This window comes from Pseudophryne corroboree, chromosome 3 (assembly GCF_028390025.1).
Source record: "Pseudophryne corroboree isolate aPseCor3 chromosome 3, aPseCor3.hap2, whole genome shotgun sequence".
Classification (NCBI taxonomy): domain Eukaryota; kingdom Metazoa; phylum Chordata; class Amphibia; order Anura; family Myobatrachidae; genus Pseudophryne; species Pseudophryne corroboree.
Window position 1 is genome coordinate 799,734,337 of NC_086446.1, and position 19,541 is coordinate 799,753,877.

General features: G+C 47.0%; 1 protein-coding gene across 4 annotated transcripts in view; it reads left to right on the forward strand.

Moving 5' to 3' along the window:
• Positions 1-18,498, forward strand: part of LOC135058290 (serine protease 1-like) — a 219,010-nt gene extending 200,512 nt beyond the window's left edge. Inside the window, exons 1-5 of one of the 4 annotated variants that reach the window (XM_063963813.1) lie at positions 6,875-6,914; positions 9,121-9,277; positions 10,939-11,198; positions 13,044-13,180; positions 18,226-18,498. In XM_063963813.1, coding sequence (XP_063819883.1) covers positions 6,875-6,914; positions 9,121-9,277; positions 10,939-11,198; positions 13,044-13,180; positions 18,226-18,375 — 744 coding nt within the window. In that variant the 3' untranslated portion in view covers positions 18,376-18,498. Of the gene's footprint in view, positions 1-6,874; positions 6,915-7,549; positions 7,621-7,772; positions 7,801-8,992; positions 9,278-10,938; positions 11,199-13,043; positions 13,181-18,225 lie in introns of those variants that run through there. The other 3 variants (XM_063963811.1, XM_063963812.1, XM_063963815.1) reach the window with 3 other exon arrangements.
• Positions 18,499-19,541: the final 1,043 nt, after the last annotated feature.

A 19,541-nucleotide genomic window follows, 5' to 3' on the forward strand; every position in this document is an offset into this window, starting at 1 on the left:
CAGACTCCAAATACAATGTGACCTCTTACACGGTGTCCCTCTCTGGTCCCAGGCAACTCGTCTGTGCAGAGTGTCTTAATTGCTCAAAATGTGCATGTTGGGGCTAATTCAGACCTGATTGCTGCTGTGCGTTTTCACACAGCAACCGATCAGGTCTGAACTGTACATGTGCCGGCAACGCAGTGCGCCGGCGCATGCCTGAGAGCTGATGGACATCTCAGCCTAGTGCTAGGCAGGACAGCAGCGTTGGGCCACCATATTGGGGGAGTGGTCCGGGAAACGCAGGAGTGCCTGGACCGTGCTGGGGGGGGCGGGACGAGGCGGCTGCATGACATCACACGCAGCCGATGAGACCTGGAGAGCGACGGGAAGCTCACTGCCAGCGTGCAGGAGCTGCGCTGGTAGGCAGCTACTCTTCAGGTACAAAAGCATCGCCGCCGTGCGATGCTTTTGTACCTGTGCGGGAAGGGAAGGCCAGACATGCAGGGCGGACTAGCCCTGTGCTGGGTGCCCCCCCACCCACACACACCCACACACACATGTCTGAGTAACTGATCGTAGCCGTGCAAAAATTTTCACGACTACGATCAGGTCTGAATTAGGCCCCTTATTCTTATAAATAAAACTGGAAGCGATAAAACTACTTTGCTAGATCGCAATGATCAGTTTGTTGTGCGACATTTGTACATCTGTGTGAGAAGGGAGAATGCATTGGATATGCACACCAGAAATGAAACCCTTAGGGGCTGATTCAGACCAGGTCCAGGTGATCTGCGCACACGCACCGGTCATTGTGCGTGTGCGCGATCTTACACATTGTGGCTGCAATCAGGAAGGATGCGGCCACAGTGCGATTGACAGCCGGGTCCGCCAGAGGGCGGATTCACAGTGTTGGGGGGTGGGGCGTTCCGAACGAGGGTGGGCAGGAACCATTTTCGGGTCGGCTGCGTGACGTCACACGCAGCCGCTCCGGAAAAAAAATGGCACCAGACTGTTTGACAGCACAGCCAGGCTGCGTTGCCACGGGTCAACCTTAGTTCTGATGCATCCACAATCTAATTGCGGACACATCGGGAGGTGGCCCCCAGCATGTGCGGAGATGAATGCAGATCTGGCTGCGTATGCAGCGATCTGCATCCATTTCTGAATGAGGCCCTTAGTCTGGGTTGAACTGCGCCAGTAGTGCAAAGGTTACACCATGGTAGAGGTGTGCTTAGTGGGTTTGTTAGCAAACCAAAAAAGGAAGCAATTGGGTAAAACCATGTGCACTGCAGGTGGGGCAGATGTAACATGTGCAGAGAGAGTTAGATTTGGGTGGGTTATATTGTTTATGTGCAGGGTAAACACTGGCTGCTTAATTTTTACACTGCAATTTAGATTTCAGTTTGAGCACACCCCACCCAAAGCTATCTCTGCACATGTTACATCTGCCCCACCTGCACTGCACATGGGGGGTCATTCCGAGTTGATCGCTAGCTGTCGTTGTTCGCAGCGCAGCGATATGGCTAAAAATCGCCATTTCTGCGCATGCATATGGGCCGCAGTGCGCACGCGCGACCTACTTTCACAAAAAACTATGCAGTTTTACACAAGGTCGAGCGACTCTTTTTCGTCGCTCTGTTGATCGGTGAGTGATTGACAGGAATGGGGCGTTTCTGGGAGGTAACTGGCCGTTTTCCGGGAGTGTGCTAAAAAACGCAGGCGTGTCAGATAAAAACGCAGGAGTGCCTTGGGGAATGGGGGAGTGGCTGGCCGAACGCAGGGCGTGTTTGTGACGTCAAAACAGGAACTAAACAGACTGAAGTGATCGCAAGGAAGGAGTAGGTCTGGAGCCACTCAGAAACTGCTTGAAAAAATTTCAGCACTGTTCTGCTAACCTTTCGTTCACACTTCTGCTGAGCTAAGATACACTCCCAGAGGGCGGCGGCCTAGCGTTTGCACTGCTGCTAAAAGCAGCTAGCGAGCGATCAACTCGGAATGAGGGCCATGGTTTTAACCAGTTGCTTGCTTTTTTGGTTTGCTAACAAACCTTAATAACCCCCAGTATGGCCTGTTGTGGGTTTATTCATGCTGGGAAAGAACGTTAGCAATCACTATCTGCCTTTACCTCTTGAGGCGCTCTCTCCACCAATACGTGGGATAAGCTGATTCTGCCCTACTGGGATCAGCAGCACAACCGGTCCTGGTGGGACTTTTATGTCATTGGGATGGCAGTTGGATACCTTAAGTTTGTGGTCATGGGTTGGTCTTCCATCTATGCCGAAGTGTAGTAGTGTGTAGAGGGTTATATGGCTCAGTGGGGCTGTGTTTCTTCACCACCATACTTTTTTAATTGTTTTTTTTTCCCCTTCTTGCCATTTATTTAATTAGAAATAAAGCTGCCCCCTTTTTCTCACAAATATGACTCTGTGTTGTTGTTTTTTTGCCTTTTGGTACGTGTTTAAAACTAACCCTGTGCAGTTAAAGTTACAGCCCAGCGTCTGAGTACACTGTGGGTGGTGTTTTGCTGGGATGCAAATCAGATGGTACTCTAAACCTGTCAGAGCATCTCAGTCGTGGTAGGCAAGGGCGTGGCTACCATAGGTGCAGGCAGTGCAGCTGCTATGGGGCCCAGAGCTGAGAGGGGCCACCTTCCCTGTCACAGTTACATGTGTTATATACAAGGGCGTGGCTACCATAGGTGCAGGCAGTGCAGCTGCTATGGGGCCCAGAGCTGAGAGGGGCCACCTTCCCTGTCACAGTTACATGTGTTATATACAAGGGCGTGGCTACCATAGGTGCAGGCAGTGCAGCTGCTATGGGGCCCAGAGCTGAGAGGGACCCACCTTCCCTGTCAAAGTTACATGTTATATACATTTTCGTGATTGGGTGGTACATAGGGGTCCTTTCAATCTTCTTCCTTGGGACCTTCAATATATCTAGGTATTCCCCTGGACTTGCTCATTGTAGTGTGGTATAAAATGAACCGTAGAGCATATTAATGTTATATAATATGAACCGGGGCACTGTAATGAGGCACAATATGAAAGGGGAGCACTATATATCATAATGTGTATTGGGGGTACTGTACGGCATAATGTGTATTGGCAGCTCTGAAATGTGTAAAAGGGTGAACTTAAGCAATACTACGATTCATAAAAGAAACTAGGGCACTACTATGGGGCATAACATTAAATAAGGCTCTACTATGGTTCAGAAAATTAACTAGGGCACTAATATAGGGCATAAAATTAACAACTGCTGCAGAGAAGTGTCTCTCTAGAAGCATTGGGATGGGGGGCCCTTCAAAATGTTGCTATGGGGCCCACAAAGTTCTGGCTACGCCCCTGGTGGTGGGCGTCTTGTGCTGTATAGTATATGGAAGCTAGGTACATGAGGACACATCTGTATAGATGGATATATGTATTTAGTTCATACAAGAAATTACAGATGATTTGTGCTCACCCAGGGCCGGATTAAGCCTTAACTGGGCCTGTGGCACTTAAGACAGGAGGGCCTGGAGAAAGGGGGGTGTACAGTTTATTAGATTGTGCATACCTCCCAACATGGCCCATTCCAGGAGGGACAAAATCCTCTCTACCTAGACTTCCTTCTTAATATATGATTGGCTTCACCTGTGCTGAACTATTTAATATATAAGAAAGGTGTTTCACCACAGGTGATCGCAATCATACTTTACCAGGGAATTCCAGGTAGAGAGCATTTTCTCCCTCCTGGAATGGGTCATGTTGGGAGGTATGGATTGTGTATATTAAATATAAACCAATGGTGTATATTAGAGTTAAACTAATAGTTTAATAATGCCTGGGTACTGTTTATAGCTCCACCTAATTGAGAGATAACTATTTAGTAAAGTTTTTCTGTAGTAGAACAAAGACAAATTTAATCAACCTTAAAATACACATAAAAAAATAAAATCTGTAATTTATCTTGCAAAACTGCAATAGCAGTAGCCTTTGTACTACTAACACACTGGGACAGGACTCAGGAGGAGTGTGTGTGTGTGTGTGTGTGTGTGTGTGTGTGTGTCTGTCTGTCTGTCTGTCTGTCTGTCTGTCTGTCTGTCTGTCTGTCTGTCTCTGGACCCGAATGCTCTCATTAGATAACAGTTTACACAGGACCCTGACATCCAGGTGAGGAGAGAAGCTGGGATACCTGGGTCACTTACAGATCTCTCCCTCTCCTATCTCTCCTCTGGTTGGGAAGCTCCATTAGTAGCTCATGAAACCTGGTACTCCTGTGTCTCTGCCTGCAATACATACTGTTGTGCTCACATTCTGGCAGCCTGGTTCTGCTACTGCACAAGAGGGAGATCTAGTGATGTCATTGTGATCCAGCAGAGGGGGGCCCGTGGTATAGTATACCCTGCACACACCCCTTAATGTGCTCACCTCTGCCTCAGCCCCACTGTGTTGCCTCCGATGCCCTATTATGTAATACTGCCATGTAAACTCTTTGCCACCTGCAAGTCTCTCCTTAGGCACCCTGATTGGCTACAGCACTAGGACTGAACTGTATACAGCTCCTATAGAGACCTCTCTCAGTGACAGACACTCCTAAGCCAAATAACAGGTAGCACTCATATGGAGCAACATGGATAAAATGATAAAGGGTTTTGTTGGTTGTGTTTTTGTGCTCATTCATTTATACCACCAGGTGAAAACACTGGGAAAATGGTTCCAACTCTTAGATACGCCAAGGACAATAATATAATTTATTACACTAATAAGTGATAAAACAAATAATAGTGAAGTATTTACTGATAGTTGTATGTAAAAGCCGACAGCTGGAGAACACAACCTTTCTAGGTATCAATCACTGTTAGCGTCATGTAGAAGAACGGAACATTTATAGGCATATTATATATACCTGGCTCACACCATCTGTATACCTGCTAGTAATATTTCTACAGGACAGTTGGGTTATAGCATTATAGGTACAGATGTGCCCTCATACATCCAGCCTCAATACGCCACACAGCGGGAGATGCCTGGTGTAAGTGAGCTGACAGGTCCCAGTTCCGCTGGCGTTGGGCATCTCTTTTATTGCCAAAAAGAGTGAATTAGCGTTGATATCTTACAGCGTTCCTCAGAGCTCTGCGCTTCCGGCGACGGCTGATCACAGCATCACAGGGGGTCCGGCTTTTTGATCCACACCGGATGCATTGGCAGTAGTAAATTGCAGTGATACTTAGTACTAGATGCTGCAATACACAGTGTGCTAAGTACCGCTGTCTAGGAGTACTAATTAGTAAACAAAGCCCTTACTCTCATACTCAGTGACTCCCTGCGGCTCCGCACTATTAGAAAATGGCTGACGGGAGCCCCTGAGGTCTAATCAGTGTACATCACGGACCTGATTCTGCAACCAGTGGTGAATTCCCCATTAGGCACGTGCCTAGGGGCAGCAGTTGTTTGGGGGGGGGCAGCACTTGGATGCTTGTGTTGTTACTGTCAGCCCCAAAAAGTACCAGTAGCTGCAAAATATTTCCACTGTACTGTACCATGGGGGTCATTCCGAGTTGATCGCTAGCTGCTGTTGTTCACAGCGCAGCGTTCAGGCTAAAACTCTGCATTTCTGCGTATGCTTCGCAATGTGCGCGCGCGCCGTACGGGTACAAAGGCATTCGTTGTTTAGCACAGGTTCTAGCGAAGTTTTCAGTCGCACTGACGGCCGCAAGAAGATTGACAGGAAGGGGGCGTTTCTGGGTGTCAACTGACCGTTTTCAGGGAGTGTTTGCAAAAACGCAGGCGTGGCTGAAAAAACGCAGGCGTGGCTGGGCGTTCGCTGGGCGGGTGCTAAAGTGATCGCAAGCGCTGAGTAGGCTCAGAGCTACTCTGAAACTGCACAAACTGTTTTTGCAGAGCTCGGCTGCACAGGCATTCACACTTCTGCTAAGCTAAAATACACTCCCCAGTGGGAGGCGGCGTTGCGTTTGCACGGCTGCTAAAAACTGCTAGCGAGCGACCAACTCGGAATGACCCCCATGTGCCATGTTGAATGGAGAGTAAACGGGTAGGACATGCACAGACTCTGTAATGGGAGGCATTTGATATGCCGCCCGTCGGGATCCCGGTGCTCAGCATACCGGCAACTATTCTCCCTCTTGGGGGGTCCACAATACCCCTAGAGGGAGAATAAATAGTGTGGCGAGCCCGTAAGGGGCTCTTTTGTGCTCGCCCGCTGCCGGCATAATGTAGTAGACCCCCTGTAATCTGTCTTATTTAGTAAAAATGGATACAAAATAAAAAATAAAAAATTAATGTTACTGGCATTTTCTTTATTATTCTGTTAAATTGGCTATCATCAATCAATGGATCAATAAAAATAATAAAATTAGGCAGGCAGGGGGCAGACGTTACTGCTGTGCCTAGGGGCGCCCTCACCCCTAAATCCGCCCCTGTCTGTAACTTGATGTTAGTCACCTTTTCCTGTTATGTGTAATTCTCTGCAAATGGCGGTAACAGGACTTTCTGTTCCCGGATAGTGACTTCATTCTTAGCACTGTGTGATGCGCAGTTACTCTTACCGACCTGAGTAGCAGCATTCGTGTCTTATATACAGAAGCTGGAATAAAAGGGGGTGACGCAATCTTCTGGGCTCTGTGGATGGAGGGGGTAATAAGCAGGGCTGGGGCGATGGATGGTCTCCTTACAAGGCATCAGGGCGCCAGTGTGTACTGGCATTTCACTGGCACTAAGACGAGTATGGGCAATGACAGGTTTCCAATTCACATAACTTTAATGAGATAGAGGAAAACACCTGCTGCGTTTCCATAATCAGCGATCACGTGACCAGATAACGGGGATACACTCAGGAATAACCGGAGTTATAAAGGCTGGTTCTTAGCTGCAGAAAAATTAACAGCATCAAAATGAAGATCTTCCTGCTCCTCTCCATTCTGGGGCTGGCTGGTACGTACTCCCTCTACACTTAGATATCAAACTTAAGATATAAGTATGTATATATATATATATATATATATATATATATCAATATATATATCAGAGCTGTAACTAGATATTTTGGTGCCCTGTGCCAGAGAGGGAACTGGCGCCCCCTATATATGAAATAGGGATGGTGTGCGTCAGAAAGCCCTTTATACACATTACGCCAGACAGCAGAGCCCTTTATACATGTTATGCCACACAGTAGTACCCGGTAGTGACCTGGGCAGGCTGGTGCTGAGGATATAGTACCTGAGCAGGGTGACACTAAATATAACAGCTGAGCAGGGTGATGCTAGGTATACACTGTATAGTACCTGGGCTGGCTAATGCTGGGTATATAGGGGGTAATTCCAAGTTGATCGCAGCAGGAAATTTTTTTAGCAGTTGGGCAAAACCATGTGCACTGCAGGGGGGGCAGATATGACATGTGCAGAGAGAGTTAGATTTGGGTGGGTTATTTTGTTTCTGTGCAGGGTAAATACTGGCTGCTTTATTTTTACACTGCAATTTAGATTGCAGATTGAACTCACCCCACCCAAATCTAACTCTATCTGCACATGTTATATCTGCCCCCCTGCAGTGCACATGGTTTTGTCCAACTGCTAACAAAGTTCCTACTGCGATCAACTCAGAATTACCCCCATAGTACCTGAGCATCAGGGTGATGATGGTGGGTATATAGTACCTGGGAACCAGGGTGATGATGGTGGGTATATAGTACCTGGGAACCAGGGTGATGATGGTGGGTATATAGTACCTGGGAACCAGGGTGATGATGGTGGGTATATAGTACCTGGGAACCAGGGTGATGATGGTGGGTATATAGTACCTGAGCATCAGGGTGATGATGGTGGGTATATAGTACCTGGGAACCAGGGTGATGATGGTGGGTACATAGTACCTGGGCAGCAGGATGAGTCTGGGTGTACAGTACAGGGGGCATTCTGTACAATACATGGGCAGGGTATAACTGATCGTGCCACAAGCTCCAGCTGCCGGTCCTGACACCAGATTACGGCAGCACCACCTTACCCCTTAGTCCAGCACCAACCTCTCCAAGCATGGGTGGAGCGCAGCCAGACATGAGAAGGGGAGATGAACCTGACCTGGTCTGTGCTGCAGGGACAACACTTCCCTCTTCGGGCCTGTGTATGAAGAGCTCTGTGCTGTACCTCCAGACATGGCGAGAGGGCAAGGGAGAACACCCACTTACTGTGAGGGCCGATGGTTGTGTCCACCGGGTGATGCCGCCTGGACATGGGAGATGAGGAGAGTGGCAGCGGATATGGGGAGAGGACCAAAGGGGCAGGCAGATACAGATGGATAGCAGGTGGATGCGACCAGTTATGCCCACAGGGCAAATGGCAAATGTGCTTTGTGCTGCGCACTGTTTGCACCACGCTAGTAACGTCCCTGATTTTATATATATGTATAGAGAGAGAGGAGGAGAGAGTATTACATGCAATCCATTGTAGTACTGTAGGTCTTCAGGATCTCTTGGTACCATTTAATTATTAACATTTACTTGTATGGCACCAGTAAAATCTGTTGCCCTTTACTATTGGGAACAAGACAGTAGTAAAAAAAGACTGGGAAATAACAGACAACGAGTGATAGGAGGCATCTGCCCCAGGCTTACTGTATATTGCTTTCTTTAGAGGCACAAACAATGGGAAAAAGCTTAAAAACATGTTGCTAAATTTAAAATAGCTAATAATGCATATTTAAAATATATATGTAAAAAATGTAAAAAAAAAATTTGCAGACAGTGATTTATCGAGCGTCAGTTTCTTAAAATCTGCACTTTTCCTGGTGGGTTTGATAATGAAAATAATTACATCCCACCATATATATTATAAAAATAACTGCTTGTCTAGGTCTTATGTAGAGTGGATGCTAATCTGGTCACCCCAAATTAATATTTTTTGCTCCCCAAATGCTCACTTACGTGTTTCCTTCATTCATCATTTTAACTGGGAAAAATATATGGTTAAAAAGAATTAAATTTGATTAATCAACAATAATTCTATTTTCCCTATCAGTGACACATGGGGGATGAGACAGCAGCGGAAACATCACCTGGATACAATGTAATACTTATAAGGCGTCATGTTTATAACTAGCAGCAGAATTGCTCTGACACCGCTTTCCCACTCACCTGTATTTGCAGCGGCTACACCTCTGGCTCATGACGATGATGATAAGATAGTAGGAGGGTATCCCTGTAACGTCCCCTACCAGGTGTCCCTCTACAGTGGGTACCACTTTTGTGGGGGAATCCTGATCAACGACCAATGGGTTGTGTCTGCCGCTCACTGCTACAAATCGTAAGTACTGCGACCAATCAGCTGAGACTCTGGGGCACTTTGAACGTATCAGTGAAACCTGACTCTGACACAAGGAAATGATGATAAATTCAGTTTTGTCTGTGACGTCGGAAATTAAATCCTAGTCCCAAAAGACCGGTGTAGTATTGTATGCCGGCGGCCGGGCTCCCGGCAACCAGCATACCGACGCTGGAATCCCGACCGCCGGTATACCGACAGCGTGGCGAGCGCAAATGAACCCCTTGTGGGCCACGCTATTTGTTCTCCCTCCAGGGGGGTCGTGGACCCCCAAGAGGGAGATAAAGTGTCGGCTCTTGGGATTCCGGCGCTGGTATACTGTGCGCCGGGATCCCGACAGCCGGCAAACTGAAGACCACCCCCAATGGGCTCCGATGTGTGAACAGATCAATAGGGCATGTGGTGTCCGACACATAGACTGCTGCTCCCTTACTGCCAGGATGCTATGTAGGGTGTAGATCATAGAGTCGACAGTCATTAGGTTGACCACTATTGGTCGACAGTGACTAGGTCGACACTGTCATTAGGTCGACCTGAACAAGGTGACATGGAAAAAGGCCAACATGAGTTTTTAACTTTTTTTGTGTCGTGTTCTTCGTGAAGTGACTGGGAACCCCAATTAGTGCACCGTATGCCCTCGTTCGCCATGCTTCAGGCAAGGTGCCTTGCTCTGCTACCGCTGCACTCGGCACAGGTTACTATTCCCCATAGTAGTCCATGTGGATCGTAAAGTATGAAAAAGTAAAAAAATTCTATAAAAAAAAAAACCTCATGTCGATCTTTTTCCATGTCGACCTAATGAGTATCAGCCTAAGTGCTGTCTAACTAAAGACTGGATCCCGCTATGTACTATGGACTGTGATTTTCTTAGGATTATCCAACCAAAATTTTAATTTTCCATTTTGTAACTATTATCCAATACAATTATAAATATTTGATAATAACTTTTTAATAATAATTATTTGATCCTTTATTATAGTTTTTTTTTTGCATTCATTTTTGTTTTGTATCCCATCTGCTATGTCAGCAGCTCTTCTCTAAATTGCTTCTGCTGTTTGGAGAATGGGGCACTATAGATTTACAGCATACGGCACTCAAGGCGGGGACCAAGCCATCCAATATGAAAACAAGTAATCATCAGGACGTCCATTATCTTGTGAAAAATGCGGAGAGGAGTGTTTCTGCATTTTTAACTGAAACCCGCTATTCAGCAAACGGTTAACGGAAAAGATAACGCAATTATCTTCCCCGTTCATCTCTCTGAATATCGCACAGAAGGGATCAATCCATTGGTTTCACGTTTTATGCTATTCAGCAAGCATCAAAACGATAAACTTGCTGATAAAAGATTACTTTATATAACGCCATTTCAGAATGACGTTATATAAAGAAAATCCTTAAAAATCTGCAGGGATGGAGGGAAATTTTCCCATCAGTTCCTACGGGATCCTAAAACGAACGCAATTGTATGTCCAGCTCCAGCCTTTTAGTATCCAGTATCTCCGGCTTTCCGCCTCTAGCGATTTTCGGGGTGTTGGAAAGGCGCCTTCCACCAATTTGCGGGCATATGTAACTAACTAAAGCTTTCACTGAAGGGAGCATTCTCCTGTGAACTGACCTCTGTTTCTTTAACCCTCTTTCAGACGAATTGAAGTGCGGATCGGAGAGTATAACATTAAAGTGCTGGAGGGGACAGAACAGTTCCTTCAGTCTGCTAAGGTCATCCGCCATGAGAACTATAACCCATACTTGATTGATAATGACATCATGCTCATCAAGCTGTCAGCGCCGAGCCAGCTTAGTGATGTAGTCCAGCCCATCGCTCTTCCGGCCCCATGTCCTCCCGGAGCAAGTCCACCTGCCCAGACCTTGTGCCTGGTGTCCGGCTGGGGCTACACAGGAGGTGAGTGTCACCGTTTTTTCTGCCACACAGGGAAATAGGGATCATTAGTGGTCAATATGCTTAATCTCTGCCCTTACCCCCCTAACCCTAACCATTTATTCCCACAGCCTATCCCTAACCATGCCCCCCCCCCTGCTGCCTTACCCTAACTCCTCCTCCCCGCAGCCAAACCCTAATCCTCTTCCCCCAGCCTAAACCTAACACCCCCCCCCACACACACACACACACACACACACACACCCCACAAGCGTCTAAAATCTAAGAGACCCCAGCATACTTACATTTGGGTGTGCCAGTAGTAAGGATTCCAATTGATGTCGGAGGTCTGGTGCCGGGATTTTACCTTATGTCGAGTACCGGCACCCCAATCGCCACCATCCTGACTTTCCACCCCTTTGATAGCTCCCATCCTCTTTGTTTTCTCTGCTGCTTGCTGTCTTTGATTTCCCAGCAGATCACAGCCTGGAGTGGAGGCTAGGGTTAAGATTCGGTGGGGGTGGCGGCTAACCCCTCCCTCTAGTGCCTAACCTTCCCCCTGTGCCTTAACCCTAACCGTCACCCTGATACTTGCATTCGGGAATGCCGGCGGTCGGTGTTTCGGCATCGGGATTCCGGTGTCAGTCACATGACCGCCGGGATGTTAACTGCATCCCTTCAAAACTAATCCTATTGCTAAGTTTGCCGGTGATACAACCATAGTGGGTCTCATTACCAATATCAATGGGAAAGCATATTGGGATGAGGTTAATATGATTGAATGGAGTGACGATAACTATCTGGTCAAAAAAACAGAGATAATTATTGATATTAGAGATATGTGAGGCCAAATTTGCAATTACTAACTCTAAATAATTTAGGGGTAAGAGGGAACCTAATTTCCATTGTTTGGCATGTCTATCTGAGGACATGTCATCCACCTCAAACATTGTCTTCATTGTGGAAAAACAGCACCTATGAGTATATTTTCTTAGGAACTTGCGGGTGGTTACTCTATAGACAAGTTACCTGGGGAAGTTTTATCGCTGAGTTGTTGAGTGTTCTGACTTACACCCCAGTCTGGTATGAAAATAGCTCTAGGGCTGACTGTGAGCTCTCAGCGAGGGTTGTAGGATCAGCTGAATATGTTACTGGCATTAATCTGCCCTCTATTGAGTAGCCCAAGAAAAAGGAAAATACATTGTTGAAGATTGTAATCACCCAAACCGCCAAGCGTTCACTTTATTACTTTCTAAAAGACGGTTCAAATCGCAAACATCGATGCTAAAAAACGATTTTCTTTTCAATCAATTATAGTTAGAATGAATCTGAGCAAGTGTATATAGGTGTACTGTGGTGTCTGTACACTGAGACTGTGGAAGTTTCGGGAAATGTATTTCGTTATCAAGGCGTCTGTTTTTGTGCAATGACAATAACGTTTTTCAGTTCAATATAACATCCTTCACATATGCTGGAACAATCCGCACCATAAGGGCTGTGTTCTGGAACCTAAAAAAATATAAGTATGCAGATAAAAACAAGGCGAGAAGTAGCAATTCTTCTGAAAAAAATCCTTTATTTTTTTAACTAGACCCATTATTCCTTGTTTGAGAACAACACATTCTTTTTGCATTTGTTTTTTCTAAATTTTTCCTGGCCGTCGTTCTCTGATCTCCTCTTTTTTTTTTGCCTTGTTTCATTTATCCATCTTTCTTCTCTCTGATCTCTTCTGACTCAAGGTCATCTTTCTTCTATCTAATTTTTTTATTTATTTATTTACTTCTGAAGGTCTTTCTTTTGCTATTTTGCATTTTTTTAATGCCAATAGATATTGATGTGATGTTTACTAGATGTGTTTTCTTCTCCCAGTCGTTAACCCAGACATCCTGCAGTGCGTCAATGTTCCCATTGTGTCTGACGAGGACTGCCGGAAATCCTATCCGGGAGAAATAACAGATAACATGATCTGCTTGGGCTATCCGGAGGGCGGAAAGGACTCCTGTCAGGTGACTACAGTCTTCCAGAAAGAGATAATGATACTAAGAGATAGATACAGTAACTATATTACTAGATAAACCAAATCTGGTCATGGTAAACTAAAAAAAAAATTTAGCCTCTTGATAATATACATCAGGGGTGGCTAACCAGTCAGAGACAAAGAGCCAAGAAATCTTGTTAGGTACATCAAAGAGCCGACTTCGAGCCGAAGGCACACTTGCAAAAATTGTGTGTGACCTTGTGCCTGCTAGACCACGCCCCTGGTATAAAATACATTGAAAAAGCCAGATCCAACATAAAATACAATTAAAAAGCCACTTCTACATCAAATAATTGAAAAAGCCAGATCCGTATAAAATATATTGAAAAGCCAGATTCACATAATACACTTCAGTTCCCCCATGAGTCACTCCAGCCAGCACCCACCTGTGTCACTCCAGCCAGCACCCGCCTGTGTCACTCCAGCCAGCTCCCCCATGTGTCACTCCAGCCAGCACTCACCTGTGTCACTCCAGCCAGCACCCGCCTGTGTCACTCCAGCCAGCTCCCCCATGTGTCACTCCAGCCAGCACCCTCCTGTGTCACTCCAGCCAGGACCCCCATGTGTCACTCCAGCCAGCACCCTCCTTTGTCACTCCAGCCAGGACCCCCATGTGTCACTCCAGCCAGCACCCGCCTGTGTCACTCCAGCCAGCACCCTCCTGTGTCACTCCAGCCAGCACCCGCCTGTGTCACTCCAGCCAGCACCCTCCTGTGTCACTCCAGCCATCTCCCTCCTGTGTCACTCCAGCCATCTCCCTCCTGTGTCACTCCAGCCAGCTCCCCCATGTGTCACTCCAGCCATCTCCCTCCTGTGTCACTCCAGCCAGCTCCCCCATGTGTCACTCCAGCCAGCTCCCTACTGTGTCACTCCAGCCATCTCCCTCCTGTGTCACTCCAGCCAGCACCCTCCTGTGTCACTCCAGCCAGCTCCCTCCTGTGTCACTCCAGCCATCTCCCTCCTGTGTCACTCCAGCCATCTCCCTCCTGTGTCACTCCAGCCAGCTCCCCCATGTGTCACTCCAGCCAGCACCCTCCTGTGTCACTCCAGCCATCTCCCTCCTGTGTCACTCCAGCCATGTCCCTCCTGTGTCACTCCAGCCAGCTCCCCATGTGTCACTCCAGCCAGCTCCCCCATGTGTCACTCCAGCCAGCACCCTCCTGTGTCACTCCAGCCAGCTCCCCCATGTGTCACTCCAATCAGCTCCCCTATGTGTCACTCCAGCCAGCACCCCCCTGTGTCACTCCAGCCAGCTCCCCCATGTGTCACTCCAGCCAGCTCCCGCCTGTGTCACTCCAGCCATCTCCCTCCTGTGTCACTCCAGCCAGCTCCCCCATGTGTCACTCCAGCCAGCACCCGCCTGTGTCACTCCAGCCAGCTCCCCATGTGTCACTCCAGCCAGCTCCCCCATGTGTCACTCCAGCCATCTCCCTCCTGTGTCACTCCAGCCAGCTCCCCCATGTGTCACTCCAGCCAGCACCCCCCTGTGTCACTCCAGCCAGCTCCCCCATGTGTCACTCCAGCCAGCTCCCGCCTGTGTCACTCCAGCCATCTCCCTCCTGTGTCACTCCAGCCAGCTCCCCCATGTGTCACTCCAGCCAGCTCCCTCCTGTGTCACTCCAGCCAGCTCCCTCCTGTGTCACTCCAGCCAGCTCCCTCCTGTGTCACTCCAGCCAGCTCCCTCCTGTCACTCCAGCCAGCACCCTCCTGTGTCACTCCAGCCAGCACCCGCCTGTGTCACTCCAGCCATCTCCCTCCTGTGTCACTCCAGCCAGCTCCCCCATGTGTCACTCCAGCCAGCTCCCTCCTGTGTCACTCCAGCCAGCTCCCTGCTGTGTCACTCCAGCGAGCTCCCTCCTGTCACTCCAGCCATCTCCCTCCTGTGTCACTCCAGCCAGCACCCTCCTGTGTCACTCCAGCCAGCAGCCTCCTGTGTCACTCCAGCCATCTCCCCCATGTGTCACTTCAGCCAGCTTCCTCCTGTGTCACTCCAGCCATCTCCCTCCTGTGTCACTCCAGCCAGCTCCCTCCTGTGTCACTCCAGCAAGCTCCTCCATGTGTCACTACAGCCAGCTCCCCCATGTGTCACTCCAGCCAGCTCCCGCCTGTGTCACTCCAGCCATCTCCCTCCTGTGTCACTCCAGCCAGCTCCCCCATGTGTCACTCCAGCCAGCACCCGCCTGTGTCACTCCAGCCAGCTCCCCCATGTGTATTTGGCTCCCTCAATTCTCAGTCTACGTAGTGCTGTTGCATGTCTGGCTGGAGTGCAGCGGTTTACAGATCTCTTGTGGTCACGTGACTTTGAGTGTTGGGAGACACATTTGAATGAAGAAAGAGCCGCATGTGGCTCAAGAGCCACGCATTGGCCACCACTGATATACATGAATGGTTTGCCTCCTTAAGGGGGTATACAATTAGCCGCGATAATGCGATCCACAATCACAGGTAAAGTTATAGCACCTATTTCCCCAAAAAACAGCGTATCGGCGGCTGCATGCTCCCGTTTTTGCACCTATCCTATTTCAAAATGGCAAAAATAGGAATCGCCCGATAATTCTAGCTGGAAAAAAAAAGATATAAGTATAGGAAAATATGGGGAAATCTGCCTGTACCCCCCAAAAAGCCAAACTAATATAGGAAAACATTATAGAAGTCTATTAGGATAAGAAGAAGAAGAAGTGCCCATAATAAAGGCATTTGGTGTAATTAAATTGGGTCAAATGGCTATTATATGCATTTTGTGTAAAAATGTGAAAAAAATCTAGAAAGCATTTTTTTCTGCAAAAAAAATGGGTATAAAAATAAATTTGGGTCATTTTAGGGGACTTTTAAAACAAAAGTGGAAACAAACTGATTGGTCCCACCTGCAAGTCTAAAAACACTTGTCCCACTTATAAAGCACCCCAATATACTTGTCCCATACCTTGTACCCCAATTTCCATCACTTTGCTTTTTTTTTTTACCCCAAACATGACCTGTCTTTATAGGCCAATAAAAAATAAGGAAAAACATCTTAGGAGCTGGGGTATATTCAATAAGAGTTGGATCCATTCCGACATGCATTTGTCGGAATGGATCCGACAACCCCTATTCAATAGAGTGGCCAAATCTGAATGTCGGATTTGGCCGGTGTCCGTGCGGCTGTCAGCAGCTCCCCGTGTGTGAGAACACAGGGAGCTGCTGGAGCCGAACATCACAGCCGCATGGTGCCGCACTGCAGGGAGAGAGGTGCCTGGCCGGTGGACAGCCATCAAAGTACCTCTCATCCCCACTCCCCGTAGCCCGCCACACCGCTCCCCATCTCCTCACCTCAGTCCGACTTTTTTTAAAGTTGGATTAAGATTGTTGGAAAGGGGCCCCGTTTCTGACAGAAGCACGTGGATTCTATTCCGCCGATCCACGTGTTTTCCGACAAGTCTGGAATTCCCGTCTTGTAGGAAAAAAACTGCACTATTTGAATAGGTCGGAACCTCTTCCGACCAAAATCTGTTGGAAGCTGCCGTATTTCTGACAAGACAGCAGCTTCCAACAGCTATTGAATACACCCCTTAGTGCCTAATTAGTCATTCAGGGGGGTGTCCCAGGGGTTCTGAACCAAATCCCCATAGTTTTACCTTAAAATATGGATTTTTCTCTACTTATCCCCTGCTCAGAGATGGTGAAGAGAAACTTCCGATATACCCTATGGCAGTGATGGCTAACCTTGACACTCCAGCTGTTGTTGAACTACACATCCCAGCATGCCCTGCATCAGTTTTAGCAAGGCCAAATAGCAAAACTGTAGCAGGGCATGCTGGCTTGACACTCCAGATGTTCACCAACAGCTGGAGTGTCAAGGTTAGCCATCACTGCCCTATGGAGGCTTTTCAGCGATAACTTTTTGCAGCTAATTGGATACCGAGTTATCGCAAATGTTATAAAAAGCCCTGTTTTAATCACAGAACCGCTTTATCGCAGCTAATTGGATACCACCCTCACACTCTAATGACAGTTATTTAAAGAACTTGTTAAAATGAAATGTAAAAGACCAAGGGAGGGCATTTATTAAATGACAATTTATAGCAAACCACCAATTTATTGCAATTTTTCTAGTGGCTTTGAAACCACTAGATTCATTAAAGGGCAATCTGCTTGAAAACCATCAGAAATCCAACTTCACGATCAACATAGCTGTCCTGATTTTTTAATGCTGTTAAGAATATACTGTAAACAGCCATATTTATGAAGTTGCGATTTTGCAAAGAGTCTGAAAAATTGCCAGAAACAAGAAATGGCGGAGACGCGCGAGACAGCTGAAACCGCGTACTTGGCCAGATGTAATAGCGTCTGAGATTGCCGAGAGTGCAATGGTGCCGACCAAAATCGGACTTTTTTATTAAAGGGGCAATCATTACAAGGCAAAACCATACCTTGTAAATGATTGCCGCTTTAAAAAAAATGTCCTCGTTTGGCCAGCATTTCGCACCTCAGACGCTATTACAGCTGACCCACTGTGTGAATTCTGTGTCCAATCAGAACATGGGAGGAGTCACAATTAACTTAGTCATTATAAAGGCAATCATTATTATTAATAAACTGTGTGAATTCTGTGTCCAATCAGAACATGGGAGGAGCCACAATTAACTTAGTCATTATGAAGGCAATCATTATTATTAATAAAGGGCCAAAATCAATTCATATTTGTTATAGGACAACGTAATTTTATAAATATATTAAGAGGAACCAATTTTTACATGATGATATTAAGAAGGCAACATTATTTTAACACTGATTTCAAAGGGACAATATTACTTATAGGGGGCAATATTTATTATTAATGATGGGGCAACACGTAATCCGTGCACCATTTATGGTGACATGATATCGGCAGCGTTACCCATGTTATAAATACATTATTTTGAGAATCAGGGGACGTAATCAGGTAACATAAGTTGTTACATCATACCCCTTTATATAATAACAATAAGGAGGAACACAAAACAAACCACGGTAACAATTTTCCTTTCCTCCTAGGGTGACTCTGGCGGCCCCGTGGCGTGTAATGGAGAGTTGCATGGCATAGTGTCTTGGGGTTATGGATGTGCCCAGCCTAATTATCCCGGGGTCTACACCAAGCTCTGTAACTATGTGCAATGGATTGAAGACGTCATCGCCAACAATTAAATCTCATCATAAATATAAAATGAGGAATGAAAATAAAAGGGAAACTTTTAATAAAATAACTATAGGAGTATTAATAGCATAGTAATGAAAATGCTTAATAAAGGTTACCACATGTTTACAGTCCTGGCGATGTCTTTACTGAGTACGTAATCTTCCCTGTATCCAGTGTCACCAGGGTCGGACTGGCCCACAGGGGTACCAGGGAAACCACCGGTAGGCCCCACTGCCTGAGGGTCCACTCCTCCCTCTTGGGATCAGGTTCCAGACTGTGTACTTGTATTATACATGATAGATACAGTATGTTGCATTACACTGCACTAGACTATTGTGTATTTCAAGCCTCTGTGGAGGCTGGCCACACCCCCTTTGTAGGATGGCCACACCCTTAAGTATGGGCCTGTGTCACTGCATTCCTCCGGTGGACCCTTCATGCTCCAGTCCGACACTGAGTGTCACTGTACAATAGGTAAAGTCATGTACAGTATATTGTTCTTCCCTCCATATAACACAGTACACTGTAACATCACAGTTCTCCCCGCACTGTAGCTGTGTATTGTGTTACGGGATTTGTAAAGCCATTTGTTCACACACACGTCCTAGCAAAGTGTATTTGTAACACGCCTGTATCCTGCATGGGGACATAAGAGTCAAAGTTTTTAGAAGATCTCAAATATTTAGTGAAAATGAATTAGAGTGCTTTATTTTCATGGAAGATGCAGGTAATATTTTCATTGAGTCCATTAAACAAAATCAAAGTTTGGATAGAAGAAGCGGAAGGTGGTTTCCGGAAGCTGCGCCCGCTCTTGCGTCTGTTGGCTGCTGCGATAATATGCAAATGTTGGTTTCAGCCTTCCCCTGGTGTGATCCTGAATGTGCAAGCTCCGGGACGCCCACTTTCTGTGTCTCTGTGCGTAACACCGCTGGTGGTTCTTGACGCACCACCACCAACTGACACATCATTGCGGGCACCATTCACACTTAGGCAGTGATTACCAGTGGGGACTGAAAAATATGTTCAAAACAGGGGACTGCAGGCAATGCCCAATACAGACTAAACATAGACAGTGTAGGACTGGGACATGAAGGGCCCACCGGGGGAATGAAGAGATAGGTGGCCATTATTAGGGGTGTGGCCAGTCTCCAGAGGGGGTGTAGCAAGCCAACAC